Source organism: Simochromis diagramma, unplaced genomic scaffold (assembly GCF_900408965.1).
Source record: "Simochromis diagramma unplaced genomic scaffold, fSimDia1.1 OVJJ01000320.1, whole genome shotgun sequence".
NCBI classification, from domain to species: Eukaryota; Metazoa; Chordata; class Actinopteri; order Cichliformes; family Cichlidae; genus Simochromis; species Simochromis diagramma.
In genome coordinates this window covers 9,914,376-9,935,505 of record NW_024386773.1, presented here as the reverse complement: position 1 = coordinate 9,935,505, position 21,130 = coordinate 9,914,376, and the positions used below count along the sequence as shown (strand labels likewise).

The window sequence follows — 21,130 nt, the reverse complement described above, 5'->3', positions numbered from 1 at the left end:
TTTCGTTTTTGTCCATTATTAGCTGTTGCCCTATTTCCTCCACAGCTGTAATTTATGCGAGTTACAGAAATTTTAATTCGCTGCATTTCTAATTCACCATTGAAAAACATCTCATTATATTTCCCATTTAAAACTGTCTAATCATCTTGTTTGTTAAAACTCCAGCTCTTATACATCTTATTTCTACTTTGTTTACAAGGCTTTTCAGACAGTATTTCATTCTGCATGCCAGCACGAATGATCCCACTCTTGCTGGAAAGTATTTTAATCAAACAGTGATCACAAGGGGGCAGTGTTATACAATGATTTTACAGCCTAAACTGGCTTTTATGTAGTTCTTTGCCCTGAGATGTAGCATGCTGCTCCTTTTTTCTTTTTATTTACAAGAAATCACTCAGAAATATGCTTAATTCCATCTTTTAAAAACCCTTTGATTCCCACTACGGCACAACATCAGAGTCACTCAGCTGCAATGACCGCTATCCCTTTTAAGCTTGGTGTAGAAGCAAAAAGCCGCTGCCAATGGAAACACAGTGGTTGCAATTTTTGAAAGCACCATTTTCCTAAGGGATTAAACTCTATTTGTGTGTTGCAGGGATTAAAAAATAAATATTACAAAATCAAACATGAGCTGAGATTTGTTCAGCACTAACAGTCTTGGCAGATACCCATCCCTCATTCATTCTCTGTCTCTCTCACTTTCACTGTCTTTCTCCTTTTAGACGCCACACTGTTTCTGTACACTAAGGACTAAAGTCCAGTAGGAGGAACACTGTGACAGTCTGTCACTGTGTCCTATCTCTCTCTATCTGAGTGATGGATCAGTGTTTTCAAATGCACCAATTTTAATTAAATTTTTCATCCATCTTCTTTGGAAGTTGGCGACAGGAGGTCGAGCAGCATTTACTCCCTGTTCGGAAGACTCCAATGGAATATAAAGCCTGGGTCCTTTAAATCGGACAGATACATCTCTACCTCTCCTCAATATCAACCAGCACTTCATAACACAAAACTAATTAATCATTAAAGTGGAATAAATGAAAGGAGAGAACTTTCACTTTACTCTCTGACAAAGATAAATGATATCTAATGATGTTAAAATGAGGGAAACTGCAGTCTTGTTGGAGCAATTATATATGAATAAGACATATGACTAGTGTCCTATACAGGGCCAATAGCCACTTACAAGTAGCTAATTAGGCTGATGAGAGGGCCTTAATGGCTTCCTACAGGATTATTCCCTATAATTTATAGCAGAGCTGAAATAAAAGGTTTGGCTCTAAATGACAGCGTGAATGTCAGAGGAGCTGTGAGGAGAAAGGTAGTGTTCATTTAAGGGCAGTTTCCCTTCATTCTCTGACACTCACTCTCTCACTGTTTTTCTTCTGCTCTTATTGTGTGTATATACACGTGGAGACCAACCTTCAGCGCCGCACCAATACATTTGGGAGGATAATTATCTATTGCAAACTTTCATCTGTTCTCATCTGGGTTCAAGTATAGGGAATAGCACAAGAAATAAATTTTTGAAAGGTTTTGTGTGCGCTGTGTGTGCAGTGGTGAAGGATGCCTGAAGGCTAGAACATGTCTGTGCCAAACTGGTATTCAGTTTCTCTCTTGTTCAGGGTTTCATAGATGACTGCATCTGTCGTGGTCAGCAGGGCTCCTGTGGGAACTGGGTGGGTCTTTGTTTGAGAGTGTAGAATCAGCAGGACATCTAATGGATTTGTGTGCATGGCTTTTCAATATATGCATGTATCTCTGTGTATGTGTGTGTATGTGTGTGTGTGTGAAAGAGAAATAAATATAAGACTTTTTCTTTTTTATACTTACTTATTTATATATTGTTATTTTGTATTGAATATCAGTACTGACACACCATCAGCAGCTGATGCTGGCTTGGTCACACAGATGTTGCGCGATGTGATTTCATTTCATCGATTGGACTTCTTGCTGAACTTAAAGGCACAAAAATCAATTCTTGGCCACAAGGGATAAGACAGCTTCCCAAACAATTTAACAGACTATAAATGCTACAGTCATTCTAGGCTTGACCAAAATTATTCTGATAGTGTGTAATGAACTTTCAATCTCATTGTCTTTGAGATGGCTCCTTCGAAGACTTGGACCTGGTCTGCAACCACTCACAGTTGGTTGCAATCTTAATGAAATGCCAATAAGACAGAGTCAGTGTGCTGTCACTTTGTGATTTAATGGGATCAAGTTTATTGCCATTTTAAATTCACATTATCTTCTTACTTTCAGAGTTCCACCACAATTTCATGTATTTTGAACAGAAATTTGGAAGTTCCTTCAAAAATAGTGACGTAATTGCTGAAGGACAGGGATTAACTGCAAAATGACATACAGTATGGGCACTTGACAACCTCGCTTTTATGTAGAAGGGAAACCAAAATACAACAAATTAGCAAGACGTTGAGTCACATTACAAAGCAAGGTGGCACAATGTGCAAAGCAAAGTTCCACTAATTTGTGCAGGCTGGCTCAGATTGCTTGCACCATACTGGGCATTTGTCTGTGGTTAGAAATTAGACTGCTCTTGTTTGCAACCCTTCACCAATCTGAGAGTGATTGCAGTCAGTCTGCACTTAGAGGTTGATCAAGCAACACCCTCGACCTCTGGGCAACCAGTTGGTCACTGCAACTATTTGCAAAAAAACAGGCAACCAGCGATTCTTCCTAATCGTAAGGAGGTTGCCGTGCTATTTTTACTGAGCCATAAGGGTGTAACTAGCAACTTGACTAGGACAATTTTCTATATTTGTCTGGCAAATATTTTTTCACTTGTCTTAGCAACATTATAATTCTATTTGATGTTAAATAAATTCCATAACATGAAAAATGTAACTTACAAAAACTGTTTTTAAAAACTTTTCTATCAATACCTCCTCTGTGAACATTATTCTGCCTGCCATGTTGCAAAAGTTTCTTGCGATAACTAACAAGTAAAGAATTTGAGTTTAGCCATGCAGTTATTTTTTACCATGAAAATGTGGAAACTATTGATGAAAGGACAAAATTGGCTTTAAATTGTGCCTCAATACAGTGCTTAGATTCCTATTTATTCTGTAAAATTTTCAAGAGTTATGATCATTATTTTCAATCCGCCAGCAAGCAGGCCAAGAAGAGATGTCTTCTGTGAGAAATAGGGATGAAAATTTAAATCCTCAACCAATCAAAGAAAAAAGAGACTTCAGCAGTCTGAATTAAGAGAGTAGAGTTTGTTTGTTCTATCTCCAATTTCTCTAATGGGAAAAACAAATCTTACTAAAAATTTTGTAACTAATCCCCACTTGGTCTGAATCACACAGCTAAAGTTTTTTCATGGAAAGAAGTAGGCACAGTGATGTAAAGAACGGGCTTTAATATTCCACATACAATCTGAATGCGGAATATTAAAACCTGTACACTGAAGTTGAAGCACCTGTGCTGCTCAAACACAATACCACCAACCAAAAGATCCAGTCCTTTGCAGACTTTATTATTTAAAGAATCCAAACACATATCTACTCAGTCACTGTGAGACACTTTGGACAAGACCAGCACTACCTTCAATGTAAATGAGCTCAAAATTGTAAACAGGCTGTCCAGAGCTAATGTTAGTGGAAGGTCTATTGATTGCATGGTCGTTGTTTCACCCTTGAATCAGATGAGTCAGTGTCTGCAGCTGTATTGCTGTTGCATTTGGGCAATGCAACAGCAATACAGGCTGATTATATTATTCATTGTCAAGACCTAATAACCACAGCTGATGCAAATCTTAACAGCAATAAGGTCCATCGAAGTAGCAAACAGTTAAAGAATTACTGGTGCCTGAGGGGATGTGTGCCTTGTTCATTCTAATCCCCACCTCTCTATTCAAAGGTTTATATCAGGTCGTAATTGTTCTGCTATAGACCAGGAGTTATTAAGGGGGAAAGAGCAAATAAATCATTCCAGCACTTAGCTAGAGTGTCTGCTACCTTCTTTGCACACATACACAGTATACATACACTCTCTTTGAAGGCATCATATTACGTTCAGTATCTTCAGAGGGGCCGTTATACTGCAGACCAAAATGAAATCAAAATGAAAGATCCATTTAGGTGCAGCCCACCGTGCAGCTTTGAACTGTCCTTTTTATCCTTTCTGGCCGATCTTCCAGTGTGTTTGCAGGCATGCGTGTCTGTTTTCTTTGGGAGTTGTCAGCCAGTTAGACCAAAAGTGGTCTCTTCTTCGTTAGCCCCGTATTTGTTACATTTCTGACATCTCCCTGACATAAAGGGTAAAACAAAGGCATGCACACACACTGCACTTGCCCGCAGTTTAAAAAGTTATACTGTGTTTTATTGCACCGAACAAAAAAAAAATGCACATATTGAACATCAGGCAAGACACTGAAGTCTGTTGTTTATTTGTTTTCAATCTGTCAGAATATGCTGCTTAATAGTAGCCCATAGGCCTGTGATTGAAGACTATTTTTGAACTGGACAGGGATTGAAATAAGATTAGTAGAATGTGACACGATATCTCCCGAGGATCTCCCGGATTCTTGAGTCAACTGATGCTGAAAAAAGCAAAAATCAAAGCCGGGATAATATTTTGAAGAAATACATGAGGGTGTTAGTTGATAATTGATGTGAATAGCAAATGTTGTAAGTCAGCTACACACAGTCACTTTGCTCATCTGTTGTTTGCCAGGAAATAGCTCCGACACATACTGTTTAAATTACAAGACCGGCTTCAATCTTTTCATCTCATTCTAAAGGCAAATGAGCAATATTCCCCCAAGATCTCTTCTTTTGGGTTAATTTCTTTAATAACGACGTGTAATCTTGGATCCCACCCAATAGCCACTCGGATAATACATTTCTTAAATTAGCCCCTAATTCTGCATATTTATTACAACCACATTGTTTTCAGTAGCACAGGAAACTCATATCTACAACTAATAAGACAAATGGATGGATTAGGTTTTCCAAGGAGGATTCATTTGTAAATATCAAACAGAAAGGGACCATTTATTTCACAAAGGGCCATTCATTCATTTCTCCCTGAGCAGCAAATCGGAGGCATCAGGCCTGTGGGGACTGGGAGACTGTTTGCTATAGCTAGCAGCCGTAGTCTGAAAGTCATTCATCAGAACCATTTCCCCTTTCCCAAACTCTCCCCAGCCCAGCTGTCATGATGCTGCTGAGATAAATTAGCTGTGTCACCCTGTGTTTCCCAGTGCAAGCAGGGATACTCTTATTGCCTCATGTGCTGCTGTAAATATAAATCTTCCCCACAATACTTGTACAGTATAACTCTTAGATCGTTTCGCAAATTAATGCCTTGATGGATGACAGATTGCTGCTATACATGGTGGTGCTGTCACACAATATAAAAGAAGAGGCTTTTGAAGGCAGTTTGTCCAGCGAATAGTGATTACGCTATGAATCATAACCAGAATCCAGCTATTCATATTATTTGAACATCTGTTCCAAAGCTGGAAACTAATTTTTTAAGTATTTATTTATTTATTTATTATAGTGTTTGAAGTAGCAAAATGTTTACCAACTCAACACCTCAAAGGCATGGCACTGTGCAAAATGACAACCAGGGCTTTTAATGGCTTGCACTAATTGTAGTGATTTCTAAACTCTCTCATATTAGAGATGATTTCTGGTAGTTTTATGAACACATATATATATATATGTATACACACAGTTCCATCTTTGTAGAGTGGCAAAAGGCTGAAAAGCAGAGAGAGGAGTAGGAAATAGAAATGTTTACATTTTTTGGATCCTGTGACTAATTGGTTACATTTCTTTAAGAAATATGGTATACACCAGGCCTCATAATAAGAATTTAAGTATTAAAACATATTTCAGTTTGAATATATATTATGTAAACTTTAATATAAATGAACACTAAGTTTGCAGTGATTTGTAAATTAAATTTTGGTAGTGAGACATCACTGCAAAAAGTATTTTAAAAATTAAAAAAAAATGAACAAATACATAAAACTCAAAATCGAATTGGTACAGTTCAAAATGTCCTCTTTTCGTCGTGTGCTGTTTTGTTTACTGCTTTCTGTACTGTGTTTTAGAAAGCTCCTCCAGAACCACACTGTGTAGCTTCATAGGTTAAATTGTTTTTCATGAGCTTCACAATTTTTAGATTTTTATTTTCACTCTGCCAGTCAACCAATATACCTTACTTTTTCACAAAATGTGAGCCATATTGTAAATTATTGTGCAAAGATCCTTAGGAACCCGTATTTCTTAATAATTTGCTAAGAAAATGGAAAATAATTGCATTGAATGATTAAAACACGTGCAAACATACATGGAGACGTAGAATATAAAATAAGGTAAAAAAAAAAAAAAAAAGTTTGTTCAATTCTAACAGGCTTGGACATCAATATTATTATTCTTCAACAGAGCCTGAACTCTCTCAAGAGTTCTTATTTATTTATGTCGTTTTCAGCAATAGTTCTTCAGGCTTCTTTAAGGACTTTCAAAGCTCTTCTTTGGATGTTGGCTGTTTGTTCAGTTCTCTGTCAAGTTGATCCTACACCACCTTAATAATCTTGAGCTCTGTGGGGAGGCCAGTACATGACTGATACTTTTGTGTGTTTTTCTATCCAGGTATGCTTTTTCTGTATTAACAGTGTGTTTTGGATCATTGGCATGCTGAAAAGTGAAACCGGTATCAATCAGACACTTTTCAGATGGGTTGTTGGATCAAAATCTGATGGTACTTTTCTGGATTCATGATTCGTCAATTTTGACAAGTTCCCCAATGCACCTGAATGCAGTTCAAAAGCCTCCACCATTCTTTACAGGTGGCTTCTCTGACCTCCTCCTTACATATTGACAAGCATCTGAACCAAAAAAAGCTCAAGTCTGGATTCATCACTCCTGTTGTCACTGATTTTCAGTCCAATTCTTGCATAATTTGGTGTACTTGAGTCTTTCCACTGTTTCCCTTCCTTAAGAATGGCATTTTGACAGCCATCCTTTAAACAGTAGATGGAGGGCTCGATGCATCTCTCATGTCCTGTTTCTTAACAGCGCGACTTTCAGATACTGTTCCTAGATACCTAAATGGTAAGTGCACTGGTTCTTATATAGCGCTTTTCTATTCTAACCAAGCAATCAAAGTGCTTTTAAACAACTTACCTCAATCACCAGAGCACTTTTTTCTATACTTTTCTAACGTAAGTGCTCTCTATTTAACATTCACACACATTCATGCTCAGATGGATGCCTCACAAAGCAACTTGGGTTCAGTATCTTGCTCAAGGATATTTAGCATGCAGACCGAAGCAGGTGGGATCGAACCACCAACATTCCAATTAGTGAGTGACCTTCTCCATTTCCTGAGTTACAGCCACTCCTATAGGAGACCTATCACTTTGGGTTTTTTTTGTCCTCTACATGTCCAGTTTCCTCATTTTTTTTTAAGGACACACTGCACACCATGTAGCTGCCAGAGACTAAAGCAAACTTTGTCTAAAAAAAATCTCTAGAAAGTCTGGACATGTGGAGACCTATTGCTCCAGACCACTTTCAAAATAAGAAGTCTGGCTCTTTCAATATAAAGCTTAGGGAAATGGGTGGTGGCCAAAGACTTTTGTAATGCACTGCACTAGTAAATCACCATACAGCTGCTTCATGTCAATTACAGGAATTAGCCGTGTTCAGTTATTTTCTAACACTACCTTTAGTGTGTTCAGAGCAGTTGATTTATTATTGTAGTTTTATAATGAAGGATATATGCATAGCATTCACACAATGTGTTTCTCAATGCTTCTTTATGCTCAGAGTGCTGTTAACACCATCACACAATACTCAGCATCATTTCAATGTCGCTGCCTGAAGCTCTCTGTAAGCTTGCAGTGAGCTCTTGAGCTACTTCCACTGACTCTCAACATTCACTTCCCACATTGTTTTTATAGTAAATCAGCACTTACATGATGCAGCATTTAATTCAACCTCATAGCTGAACAGATTGAGAAGCTATTGGAACAGTGGCCTTTGTGACATTTGTTCCTTACAGCAGATCATGTCCACAATTATCCTCAAAATTGTCTCTGTAAATCACCACCTGCTCCTCTGTCAGCCTCCGCAGCTCCAGGACCCTGACTGCTGCTGCTCCCCATGCCTCCAGCCCCTTTCTCTTCCTATTCTCTATCCTTCACCTCCTTCTTTCTCTGTCTTCATCTTGTTTTTTTTGTTTTTTTTGCCTGTTCCCTTGTTGAAGCCTTGGTGCTGAATATTCCCAGCGGGAGACAGAGAAGAGACAGCAGCAAGCAAAAGAAGCAAAGAGAATATGGAGATCACAGCGAGAGAGGAGGAAGGAGAGGGGAGGAAAGAACAAAGGTGTGTTCAAGAAGAGTTGACTTATAATTTAAAGACACATGGTGGAGAATGACAAGATAGAGAGAAATGCAGTGTATCTGTGGCCTAGCAAACAAACATGAGGTTGAGCTGTTAAGCACTGAGGGAAATGGAGATAAGAGAGGTGATGATACAAGCAGAATTTAAACATTCAAGTGCTTTAGGAAATAGTGGTAAGGAGTAAGGTTGGAAAATATTCCTCGTCTTTTTGCAAGCAGTTTGACTCTACGCGTGTCTAAGTCCTGGCTAGTCAGCTCCACCCTGGACCCAGGATGACAGTTTGATTAAGTGCCAAGGGCCTCAACACCCCAGTGCTCTCACAAACACACCTTCTGCCACAGGCACATGCAGTCAGACACACAGTAGACCCCAAAGCTTTATTTACCCCAGCATCCACATGACACATGCGATATTCATGTTCCTCCTTTCACTTTTCAAAGAAAAAATAAATGAAAAGTCTTAGGAGCTGGAATTCCACTGCACAGACTCATTCAACAGACAGTTCCTCTAATGCAACTGGATATATGTATATAAATATGTTTATAGGTTGATGCATAACAGTTCACTTGATATACAGCATATGACGGTATTACATTATGCTGCAGATTGTTTCTCCTACTCTTTTCCCAGCCCATCCCAGTCTCCAGAACTCTCCGACATAGCCCATCACCCACACAGATGGACAAAATTACTCCAAAAAGATATACAGATAAATGTATGCGCTCAATATTCATAAATCCACAAACAGATTGAGCTAAATACAAATATACCAGTGTACATGTACCACCAGTCTGGAGTGTTTGCAGAGCAGGAAACCTTTTTGCATGCCGACATGCAAGTATCTGCAGTGTCTGTGCATAATCGAAATTCGCCTACTTAATTACTGGTACTTGTGCATGTAGAGTACACGTGACCTTGGAAAATTGTCATATTTACATGCAAAGTGGCTATAAAGTAGAGAATAGTGAAAATACATAGAAAAAATAATAAAACAGTGATATCTACAACCCTGATTTCAAAAATGTTGAGACAGTGTAAAATGTAAGTTAAAAACAGAAAGCGGTGATTTGCAAATCTCATATTTTGTTCACAATAGAGATTCCAGATGCACAAGCTATCAATTCCATAGGCTATAAAGCAACGCTATACTGTCAGAGATGCAGGCTTTTTGAACTGAGCACTGATAACAAGCTCTTTAGTTTTGAGGAGGCAGCACCCACGTTTTGCAAAAGACTTTCAAGTTTCAGTTTGTCTGACCACAGAACAAGTTTCACTTTTCCTCAGTCAATTTTAAATGAGCTTTGACTCAGAGCAGACGGCGGTGTTGCTACTTCACATTCACATGTGACTTCTTCTTTGCCTCTTAGAGCTTTAACCTGCAGCAAACTGTGTTCACAGACAGTGATTTCTTGCAGTGTTCCCGAGCCCATGCAGTGATTTCCATGACAGAATCATACCTGTTTTTAAAGCAGCGTCACCTGAAGTCCCTGAAGATCACAGGCATCTAGTGTTGATTTTCAGCTTCGTCCCTTGCACACAGACATTCTTCAGATTCTCCAAATCATTTGATGTTATCTATTCAAAGAAACATTGTTCTGAAATTGTCCCAAATTGTTTGCAGATTGGTGAACCTCTGTCCGTATTTACTTCAAGAAACTCTACCTCTTTAAGATGCTCTATTTATGCCCAATCATTTCAGTGACCTGTTGGTTAAATTAGATTAGAAATAAGTATGTCACCTCTGGTTAAGCAATTTGGAGGCAAAGTTAGATGTTTTGGACACGTGCAGAGAAGGGATTGTGGACATATTGAACAAAATATCTTGAAGATGGAGCTTCCAGGCAGGAGAAAAAATGAAGACCTCAGATGGGGTTCCTGGATTTACTAAAGGAGGACATGCAGAGGGTTGATGTGATAGAAGAGGAAGTTAGGGAAAGCGTGAGATGGACGTAGATTGGGTGTTCATCTCCTGCTTTGTAAACAGGCTTTCCAGTGCAGCTTGTTTAGGGGTCACCACACTGAGGAGGGAGCAGCCAAAAGAATAAGAAGAAAAAGAAGTTTAGAAGAAGAAAAAGAAGGTTACAGACACGTTCTCAGTTAACCTAAGGAGTTGCAATATGTTCCCCCAGCTGTTTCTATTCAATACCACTTACTTTCTAGCCTTTTGGTTGTGCATCACAACTTTCATAAGACATGCTGCTGATGTTAAATACCAAATGGGCTACTGTTTTTATGCATAGTAAAATGTCTCAATTTAAACGTCCTATTGTAAAGAAAATATGGGATTATGAGATTTGCAAATCATTGCTGTTTGTATTCGCATTTCACCCAGCTTCTCAATATTTTCAGAATTGGGTTCATAAAAAGGCACCAGTGCCAGGGTTAATGCTCTTTCTTGCAATGTTAAAGAACGGCCAGGATCCCTCTTTTGATCTGGAAAATATTTAGTACAGGGTGTGTTTATTCATCACCTCTCTGCCAGGTTTCTAATAATCAGCCTTGTAGTTTTATCGTAATCCTCCTCCTGCATAGAGACAAGCGGACAGCTCTGAAAACATATTTCCGCCTCAACACTGTCGTGGTGCATAAACAAAAATGACATTTCTTGCATATGTATAAAGCTGTATATAAATGCAGTAAAAGTCAGAAATATCTAGAACATAGTACTCTGATGTTAATGAACTTCATTTGCGCCATAGGTTTGAGAACCAGAGTTAGTGGCACTAATAAAATACATCATGCATTTCAGCCTTGAGCATGTCACACACACTGCATGTCAAAAGGTGTAATCCCCTCTGGTTCGCTAAAGTGAATGATAAGGTGTGACGTCAAGTAACAGCTATTAGGTTTCCATGCTTGTCAGTGGCTTTTCATTCATCTCCAGTTGGATTTTCAGCATTCGCTGCCTCAGTGGCCTCACTGATTGAAACTGAGCTCTTTTTCTCATTTAGAGGAACTGTCAAAGCAAAAATCCATCCTAAGAACAGCTATGTACTGATTATTCTTATTCACATTAGCTCCCTCCGATCAAGCAACTAATAATCTGTGGTGCCTAATAGGCTGTGATGGAAATTCATGACACCAGTTTGCAATGAATACTGACATTTGTGGACTGAGACAGTTCCTGTAATTACACCCCTTTTTGTTTCTGTGTAATGGTGCTGACAGGTCTGAACTCGAGAGAGCATCCATTAATGTACACGACTGGCTAAGATTGGTCCGCATCAGATTTATGTTTATCAGCCCTGTGACTTCACAAGAAGAAAGATACGCAATCACAAAAGTGGTTGAGCTGTCTGAGTAACGTCGTGCGTGTGTTTCTTTTAAAAAGAGTATTGGAATGCCTGAACTTTTTCTTTTTTGAAGCAATAAAAAAGCAGCATTTTTATAGTTAAACTTCTGCCGTGTGGGTATTCACAACTATAAAATCAATATTCTTTCAGCAAAGTCTGCATTTTTCTTGCCAATAATAATCAAAGAAACTGCTCTTTATGGGATTTCTTCTTATTCAGTCTTGACAGTATCTCCCTTTTTGTCCAGTGATAAATTTATATTCTCTTTTGTTTTACACCAAACAGTCCATTAGGATATTTGTTCATGTCACAGATGCTTTAGTATGAATAGCAATAATATGTGGCCAGAGTTTCCTGATAAATATCCCTGTTTGGTTTCATAATGGGTTCATTAGTGAAAGTCTAACAGCGTCTTCAGAGCAGCATGCATTTGTTATTCTGTTGTTGTTGCTACACTTGCTTTGGGATTGTGTTTCTGTGTCAAGCAAGTACATCATTATCCCTTCACCCAGACGGATTAGTTTGTTGCTCAGAGCCTCTCCTCCGATATGTCTCTCTTGATGAGCTGACTGGGGAAACAGGGTTGAACAAATGCTGTTAAATGCCACAAGTGTCAGGATCCCTCTCCTGAGAGTTCTGATGCGCCGCCCACCATGTTATTAATATAAGTAACAGATAATCTGTAGTCATCCTCTATTTTTTAAGCTCAACCTGAATATGTTTCTGTTCATGACTGGACCAGAAAAAAATGATTTTACATCCTTTACTTCCTTTTACAGCCATGCCAACTGCATTCACTCAGGCACATCTTGATCACTTCAGTGTAACTCCTGACTACTGCGTGTGGTGGTGGAATCTCACTGAGAAGGCACCACGTACCCGTACTTGAGCAGCCATTCCCTGCGACACCCTCACTCGTTGAAACATAAGTAATCTCCTCGGTAGAAGGCCTGATTATCCTCTGAGGGGACATTAGAAGTCACGTGTGCTGCATTAACGACAAGAGAGAGTGACAGTAAAAACTATGAGTAAGCAGGTGGGATCCTGAATGAATCCAGGAAACATAGCGTGAGGGTTGGTGGTTGCCTGATTTCATCCTTTCTTCCTTGCCATTTGTGAATTTTCTGTCGTGTACACTAAAGTATGCCCTAATGTAGACAGACATTCAACACAGTCACAAAGACACAAAGGAAGCTTTGTAGCCCTATCAAGTACACCTATGAAAGAAGTAATGTGCTCATGTGGCGAGGCAGAAATGGGCCAAAATGAGCTTATGAGCCCCTTTAACTTCCCTGTTTATCCCACTCTGTATGCTGCACGTAGCTTTTCAAAGCCAGAATACTGCCTGGTATATTGTGTGGTAATTTAATTAAAATTACCTTAGCAATATGCAACAGAAAACACAAACATAAAATTAATCGTCAGACAATAACACAGTGAAATTAATCTGTGCTTAGAGACAGAGTGATTCAACTCTCAGAGCAACTCTCTGTCTCTTCTCCACTGTGCTGCTCATTCGCCCTGTTTCCCTGTAGCATGGAGATAAAGTTTGTTGTGCATGGGAGAAGAAACAATACAAACTATTAATATGAGGCTTTTTTTCCCCAAAACCAGTAGCCTCAGACTCTTTATTGTCATAATATTAAAGAAAAAGTTGCAAATGTCTACATTTACAAACTCCTTAACCATGACATTTAGGTATTTTTACTAACATTTAAGATTTACTTTGTACAATTTAATCTACTATTACACTTTATTTCACAGGCTCTTTATACATTTACATAACGCACAGGACGTTTGGTCAAAGCACTGTGTATGTGATGCCAGAGTGAGAGTCGGGACAAATCGTTTACATTTTCAATTCAATTTAATACAGTTTTATTTAAATACCAACAAATCACAGGAACAGTTGCCTCAAGGCACTTTTCATTGTAAGGTAAAGGTAAACAATAATACATAAAAAACAAAGAAAACCCCAACACACTGATGACCCCGTGTGACCAAACGCTTTGGTGACAGCGGAAAGAAAAAACTCTCTTTTAACAGGAAGAAACCACTGGCAGAACCAGGCTCAGGGAGGGGCGGACATCTGCCACAACTGGTTGGGAGTATATATTTCAAAGTATAACATTACTCAGAGTAAATCGCTTTCAGAATCTCTTGTACTTTTCAGGTACTGAAAACAGAGTTTTTGAAGCTCTTGCTTAGTTTCCCTATATCTCCCGGAGACAGTCAAGCAAATGTTTACTGATTTATAGCTTACAACACAATGGCCAACCATAGCCATAACCTGGCATATCGATCAACCAATGAATGTTTGCCTTAAGGAGTTTGTAAAGGAGTGTGTTTTAACCAAACCAAAAACTAAAGTCAGTCTAAGAATATCGGTTCTACATGGTTCAAACACAGCCGTCTTTTAGATATCGCACTACACAGCATTTCCACTGTTGTGTCTGCACTACTCTGAGCATATAGTGATGAATTATTACCAACAACGTTCTACTTCTTCAAAAAAAGTGAGATAGATAGATAGATAGATAGATAGATAGATAGATAGATAGATAGATAGATAGATAGCCCTTAACTGTTGGCTCTTTTCCAATCTCATTGTCTTGCCTCGTGTTTTTCCCTGACTTTCCGGTCATTGTGTTCCCGGATCACAGCAATTACCAAAGTTTCAAGAAACCTTGATTTATTCCTTAGATCATATAGAGTGACAAGGCAAGTACTCCACATTCAAGCTTTCTCTCTCCTGTCATTCACACCGTCTCCTTCTCAGCTCCGTTTCCTTTGCAGTCACGCAGTAGCCTGAGTAATACACACATGCACACTGTCTACAAGAAGAAGCATGCAGTTTGAATCAGACCTGCAGTGTCCAGCTTTTACTCGGGGTTGGAACACTCTGTGATGGTGATCACCCAAGCATAAACCACCACTTAACCAGCACCCCCGAGAGGGAGATTGTTTTCGCAAAACACTTTGTCAATGGTGCATTCAAGCATCATGCTCTAGCTTGAAACAGGTTCCCCTCATCACAGTCAAACTGGGGCACCGCAGGGTCAGAAATACCATTAAATGCTACTTTGGCTTGTTGGGACTTCGGGAGATGCTTTGAAGACTTGCAACATGATTTCCATTCATTTACCAGCAGCACCTTGACCTTTTTTTGTCTTCTCATCTTTGACCGAATCACTTCAGAGAAATGACATTCAAGAATGTCAACCTGTTTACTTACAGCTGAGTGAGAGACAAAAAAGTTACAGAAGTCTCCGTTTACTATGAATCTGCCTTGTTTAAAATTCAACTGGTGGGACAATAATGAAAGAGAATACAGTCTCTGGAGCCTTACTCTCTGTACTCTGCTCAGTTTTGAGGTAGAACACATATTGTAAGGCAGTAGGATTAAGGTGCGTGTGTGCGCGCCTATAGGAGTGTGCGTGCTTCTGTGTGTGCATGACGGGCTTGAAAAGGAAGACAAATGGTCTGTAGCTACTGAGGCCAGTGATTTTATTCATCAAACAGCGCATATTCCAAACCGTGTGTGTTACAAGTGAGGTTAGAGGATGGAAAAGTGAGAATTAAAATAGGGAGGCGGACAGAAAGAATGTGTTTTACCATGTAAGTGCGATTTTAACTAAATCCATTGTCTCGGGGGAAATTCTACAGATTTTTCTCAGAGACTAACTGCTTGTAATTTAGATGAAATAATCCCCTAGACTCCTGTTGCTGCACAGTAGCGCACTAAATCATTCGGAATAACTTCGCTCCCCCCCGGACAAGCTCTGGGAGCGCTGTGAGGCTGACAAAATACTCCCCCATCACCGCCACAAGCTGCTGTTCAGTGCCAGAAAAGACTGAGTGGAGCTGCGTGCGTTTCACTCTCTCTCTCTTCAAAGTCTCTGACAAACAGCAGCCATCGGAGAGCGCAGAGGCGATTTTAGGCGCATTCTCTGTGACCACAGCGGGACCGATGTTGAAAGCGCGCACCAGCCTTCCTCCAAAATGTGCCAGTGCGGCTCATCTGGATCGAAACCCAGACCGGGCTCTCTTGCCGAAGCCGGGAAGCTCTTCTTGAAACACACCACTTTGCACGGCTTAAGACACATCTTCCTCAGCGGCTCCTACCCCCGAAGAGTCGCGTGGTTGCTGGCGTTCCTGGCTGCCTTGGGTCTGCTCTTCACCTGGTCCTCAAACAGAGTGCGGTACCTCCTCTCGTCACCCGTGTACACCAAGGCGCACATGGTGTACGCCAAGCGACTCGTTTTCCCCGCTGTCACCATTTGTAACCAGAACCTCCTTCTGCCGCGGCGCATGAAGAAGACTGACATATTCAGCGCGGGGAAGTGGTTGGGACTTCTGGGGATGAACGGGCAGGTCTCCCCCGCTGCGAGAGAGGCGCTTACCCCTTTGCGGGGCGACAGCGCAGAGGGCGAGCCGCCCTGGTCCCCGCTGTCTCGGATTTTGGACTTCAACCACTTCCTTCCTCCTCCCCGGGAGTCCGAGCCGTCCATGAGACAGCTGCTGGACCGGCTGGGACACCAACTGGAGGAGATGTTGTTGTATTGTCGGTACCAGGGAGAGCTCTGCGGGCCTCGCAATTTTAGCACTGTGAGTGTTTTGCCAAAGTTATTTTATTTTATTTTATTTTTATAAGTGAACCGCACTCCTCCCCAACAGGTTGATGCAGTTTTTAGAGATGGATGCAGGTTTGGGGATTATTAGGCTGAGTGAAATGTTTATTGTCTGATCGAATCTTACATGTGGCACAAGAATAGGTATCACTCTACGAAATTAATTCACTTTGAAGTCACGCAATTACAAGGATGCACAACACGCATTCCTCCGCACTGTTGCTTGGTGATGTGCCCCAGTAGTTCAATTAACTCTCCCTCTCTCCACGTCTTAAGCTCTATCCATCTACGCCACTGTTATATTTATATGGACTTACGCAGCATCCCACTCTTTTTCTGGTCAGTAATTATTCTGACTGTATCTGAATTCATAAATATATTTCTGTAATAGTTCTGCATTAATGCCCCTAAACAGGCTTGACAAGATTTGAAGTGATGGTTTTATATTTGCATTTCTGCCTCCCTTGTTTAAACAAACTTATATTTCTGTCACTTTCATAAATTACTGAATTTCTCTTGTAAATTCCACAGGAACAATAGCAAAAGATTTAAAAATAATTCAGTGGAGATGTTTGCAAAATCCAGTAACCTTCAGTGTTGGCCACATGGTCTGGATTGATCCCTCCTTTGTCGTCCATTACTTCTGGATCAATGTGTATACACTTCTAGACCAATCTGCCCCTAATGAAGACTTTTGATTCATTTAGGAACATTTTACAACACTCACTGACAAAGTGATAGAGTGCAGTTAACGTTGGCCTCATTGGTAATCTGCAGCCCCATTGATTGCATTCCATCATCATGTGGAGAACAATGTAAAAGCCAAGTGCTGCTCTCTCTCCCACCTCATTACCCAAATTTGTTTTCAGTTAAATAGATTTTGTTATGGTGTTAGAAACACAGTTTGATGTCAAGAAGGCTCCTCTGCTATTTGCAGCAGGCATGATGACTAAGGATTATTTTATCTTTTAGGAAAATGTATAATTTGAAACTCCTTGCCTTGATGGCAGCCCTCAGTCTGTGTCATCAAACCATATCCACAAATAATGCATCAAAAACTGCTTTTTTCATCTCCAATTTAAAAAGCAACAGATCCAGAAAAACAAAAACGTTATCACAGTCAAACACATTTCTTCATAACATCATCTCTAATGTTGTATTAAGTGGGGTAGGGTCTAACCGAGAACAACTTAATTTACAGATATGCATAATAGCAAAGTCTGTGTTATGGGGGCAAGTGCTACTCCACTGATAATCAATGATGATCTCCTTGGCTTCTGGGCAGGCAAGACAAGCTGTCAGCGTGAGTCAGACCAATAGAGTCAGTCACACTTGAGAAGCGAGGTGTGGAGGACGAAGGCGAGTCTGTCTACATAGACTTTGAGGATGTATTGACTTTTGTGCAAGAACCCCCTGTGATGTTGGGTCTCTCTTGAAGCTCTATAAATATGGTCCACTGGCCTCAGCAATCTATCCTTCCCTCCGTTCGTCTTTATCCGTGCTTCACCAACACACATGCTTAATTCTCAGGCCTGTCTCTCTTCACTTGTGGGTCACAGACATTGATTTCTATTTAAGAAGTTGACCTAAGAACGAGCTGGCAGCCTGGGCACCTCCTGCGCGCTCCACTGACTGATGACTCCCTGCCCAGTTTTTCTTAAATCTTACTGGGAAGTCTGTGTATTTAAAGGTGTATTTGGTTTGCCGATCATCAGTGAAACGTTAAGTCAACATTAACCGATGAATTAATGACTTGCGAGCAGCAATATAAGCAGTAAACAAAATATTTACACATTATCACCTTATGAATTTGTAAGCAAGCTGTTAGTTATTAGCAAACAGCGGCCTTTTTATATCTCCAGCCAACATCGCGTAACATTAGGATTCATTCTGAGACATGTTTCCGTCCACTTTCTTCTTTGGTCAACTGTGTTTACCAGTTAGTTGTTTCTTTTGTGTTTGTACCTGCCCAGCATCAAACAAAGCAATCTTTTTTTTCTGATAACAGACCCCTGCTGTGTCTGGAGAGAATGCTAGTGGAAGCAGTGACAATAAACCAAAAGATCTTAGACCAAAACAGCTTTTATATTCATTCCTGCACCTTCTACAACATCACCAGCAATAGCATCATTATTCTAAAAGGCATGCAAATGGGCTTTTTTTTATTTAAAATGAGTTACTTTGATGCTTCCTAATTGGAAAACTTTCTGTGTTGTTCCACTTTAACCCACACCTGTTTTCTTCTAACTAGTCAGAGACAAATTGGGAGCAATGAGCAAAGTTGCCATTTGTAAAGGTGACAGAACAAAAACCTGTCGAGATCCATTTAGATCCTAAGCACCTCTAAGGCTCCCCTTCTAGGCTGACTTGAATAAAAGCTGAGCTCATTCTTGACCTTGGAAACAGTTGTCTTGTTTCTCAAAGTCCGGTAAATAGATTCTGTGGGTTCTCATCTGCTGCTGTGCAGAACTCGATATGAGGTTGTTTTTAAGAGATTTTAGAAGTGAAACATTCCGTCTTTGTTGGGGCTCATTTTGAAGTCTTCATTTATACGCGTGGTGCATTTTGTCTGTCGTGTTAAATTGTATTATATAAAGCATATAAAGCAAAGTAAACTGCCATGCGTCATTATAAACTTGCTAATTCTTGTGTTCGTTGCACAGAGTGAAGCTCAGCATAGATAATCGTTCCTAGGTGTGTGTGTTTTTCTAACTGTCATAAAATAACACACTTGTTGTACTCAGCTCTGATTTTGATATGAATGGAGGAGGAGGAAAGTGGTTCCCTGGCAACTTTAGGGAACAGCTTGTGCATCCTTTTCACATTGTCATGTGAAGGATAGCCGAGGGCCATCTCAACAGTCTCAGGCTGTCTCTGTGAATTATTTATCGAAGAGAAAGACGGTGACATTTCAACACCATGTGTGAACGAGACAGAGTGATGTCTCTCTCAGTGTTTTCTCCCATAGGTGGGATCGATTTAAATATTTGTATTCTGTGTTTACAAGTTAACAAGATCTGGCAGTTCTCACTTTAAATGCAATGTATGGGGCACAGTGCTCAATGGAGCAAAAGCCAAAAGCGGCGCGGGATTTACCTTCTTGGGAAAAGCTGCTTAGGCAATCCAAATGTTTCACCTTCCTTAATGCTAAATGTATTGGAGCAAATAAAGGTTAACGGCAACAAGTTTCAAACATTCACGATCACTGTGCAGGGTCATTAATTACCAGCTTTATCCCTGCGCTACATCTAGAATTAATTCATTTAAAGCTTATCTTTAAATATTATTAACAGGATTTTGTTTCTGCCTCAGGTATGAAGGTTGCACTTTTCCAGAATATTAAGAAGCTCGTGCTAAACGGTAAGGACGCATTTGAGAAATCTTAACGCAAAAACCAAGGCGCGAGAGACAGACATGAAGAAGCATGTTCTGACTAAGCTCAAACATCAGCTCAAACGAAACACAATGAAGATCCTGACTCCCCAAGGTCATCACTGGCACCCACTTCTGCTGCTCTTCACTCAAAGCAGCGAGCACAATCTCCTGGTTACCACAGCAACTCTGACTACAGGCCTCCTGTAGTCAGTCACCACATTACCAACACATACACACAGATGGTGAGAAGGGGTGGCTGCACAGTACACACGCACGAAAATACTGTACACACTAATTTGAGCGTAGTCATTCATATTCTCGTGCAGATATGTGTGCACGCTTGGGCACATGCACAATGACAAATAAATGTGCTTGCAATTGGAACAATCTTATCGCGGTTTTGTTGATGTCTATCTGCCAAATGCTTTTCTCTGTTCGGGGGGAGCAGCAGTGCCTCGTCTTTTGTTCAAACTTGTCTCCTGAAGAGAGTAGAAAAAGTCATATTGAGATTTAATGGGAAAACTTAGAAATTGTGCTAACAAATCAGTAGCTTGTTTAGATGTAGACAGGTCTGTTAGTTAAATTCTATCAATAATAAAGCAAGCATTTCTTTTTTTCTGCTTTTTTCCTTTTACCCATTGTTTTACTCAGATATTTTCAGTAGGCGTTTTCTGCCTTTTCAATGTCAAAAGATAAATAGTAATCAGATTTTGGTCAGCGGCATCTCCAGGACTAAGATGGATTTCTAGGGCATTTTATTGATATCCTGCTTTTGAGTCTCAGCACATAGAAAGCGGTTAGGAGCTCTGCTTTTCACTAAGTTTTTCCACTTATGCACTTGAAAGGTCACATCTCATATTGTGTCCGACCATCAGAAGGCCTTTTATTACATTTCATCACTTTGTGTTTTAAAAGCACCTATATAACCACCCCATAGGGGGTAATCCATTGTGGATTGTGCTCCATTTATTCCACACACTTCAGTGAACAGGATTTACATTACACTAACTTTTCCTCTTTGAGACATGGCGGCAATCTTTTCAGCTCTCTGCATCTGGTGTTTGTGACATATGAATAATCTGTCATGAAGCACTAATGTCTGAGTCACACGTCACCATATAATGAACGCCTTCTTATTTGTTCCCAAGATCCATGCAATACATTCAGAAGAAAGGAAGCAGCAACACTTTTAAGCAGCCTCAGTATGAAAAAACGTGCAAATTCTCTTTTTCCTGACACTGAATTCTTATCTCGACTGTTTTCCGTGAGAACTGTGTTTGGGCCCAGAGTCGAGGACAAAGGAAAGAGATTTATTTCATTCATTATTTCTCCGCACTTCTTATTACTTGACTCCAAACCTCCTCCCTTCCTTGCTGCTACTGCTTCCTCATTTGAATGTCAAAATGTTGAAGGTTAACAGGAACTTAATTGAGAGCTAGCATGC

General features: G+C 40.0%; 1 protein-coding gene across 3 annotated transcripts in view; it reads left to right on the top strand.

The window, feature by feature from the left end:
* The window catches only part of asic1b (acid-sensing (proton-gated) ion channel 1b), a 167,930-nt gene that overhangs the window by 119,069 nt on the left and 27,731 nt on the right, over positions 1-21,130 (top strand). The window contains exon 1 of one of the 3 annotated variants that reach the window (XM_040007448.1): positions 13,975-16,288. The exons of the other annotated variants lie outside the window; for them this stretch is intronic. Within the exon in view, the coding sequence (XP_039863382.1) occupies positions 15,683-16,288 (606 nt within the window). The 5' untranslated portion in view covers positions 13,975-15,682. Of the gene's footprint in view, positions 1-13,974; positions 16,289-21,130 lie in introns of those variants that run through there. 3 annotated transcript variants of the gene reach the window in all.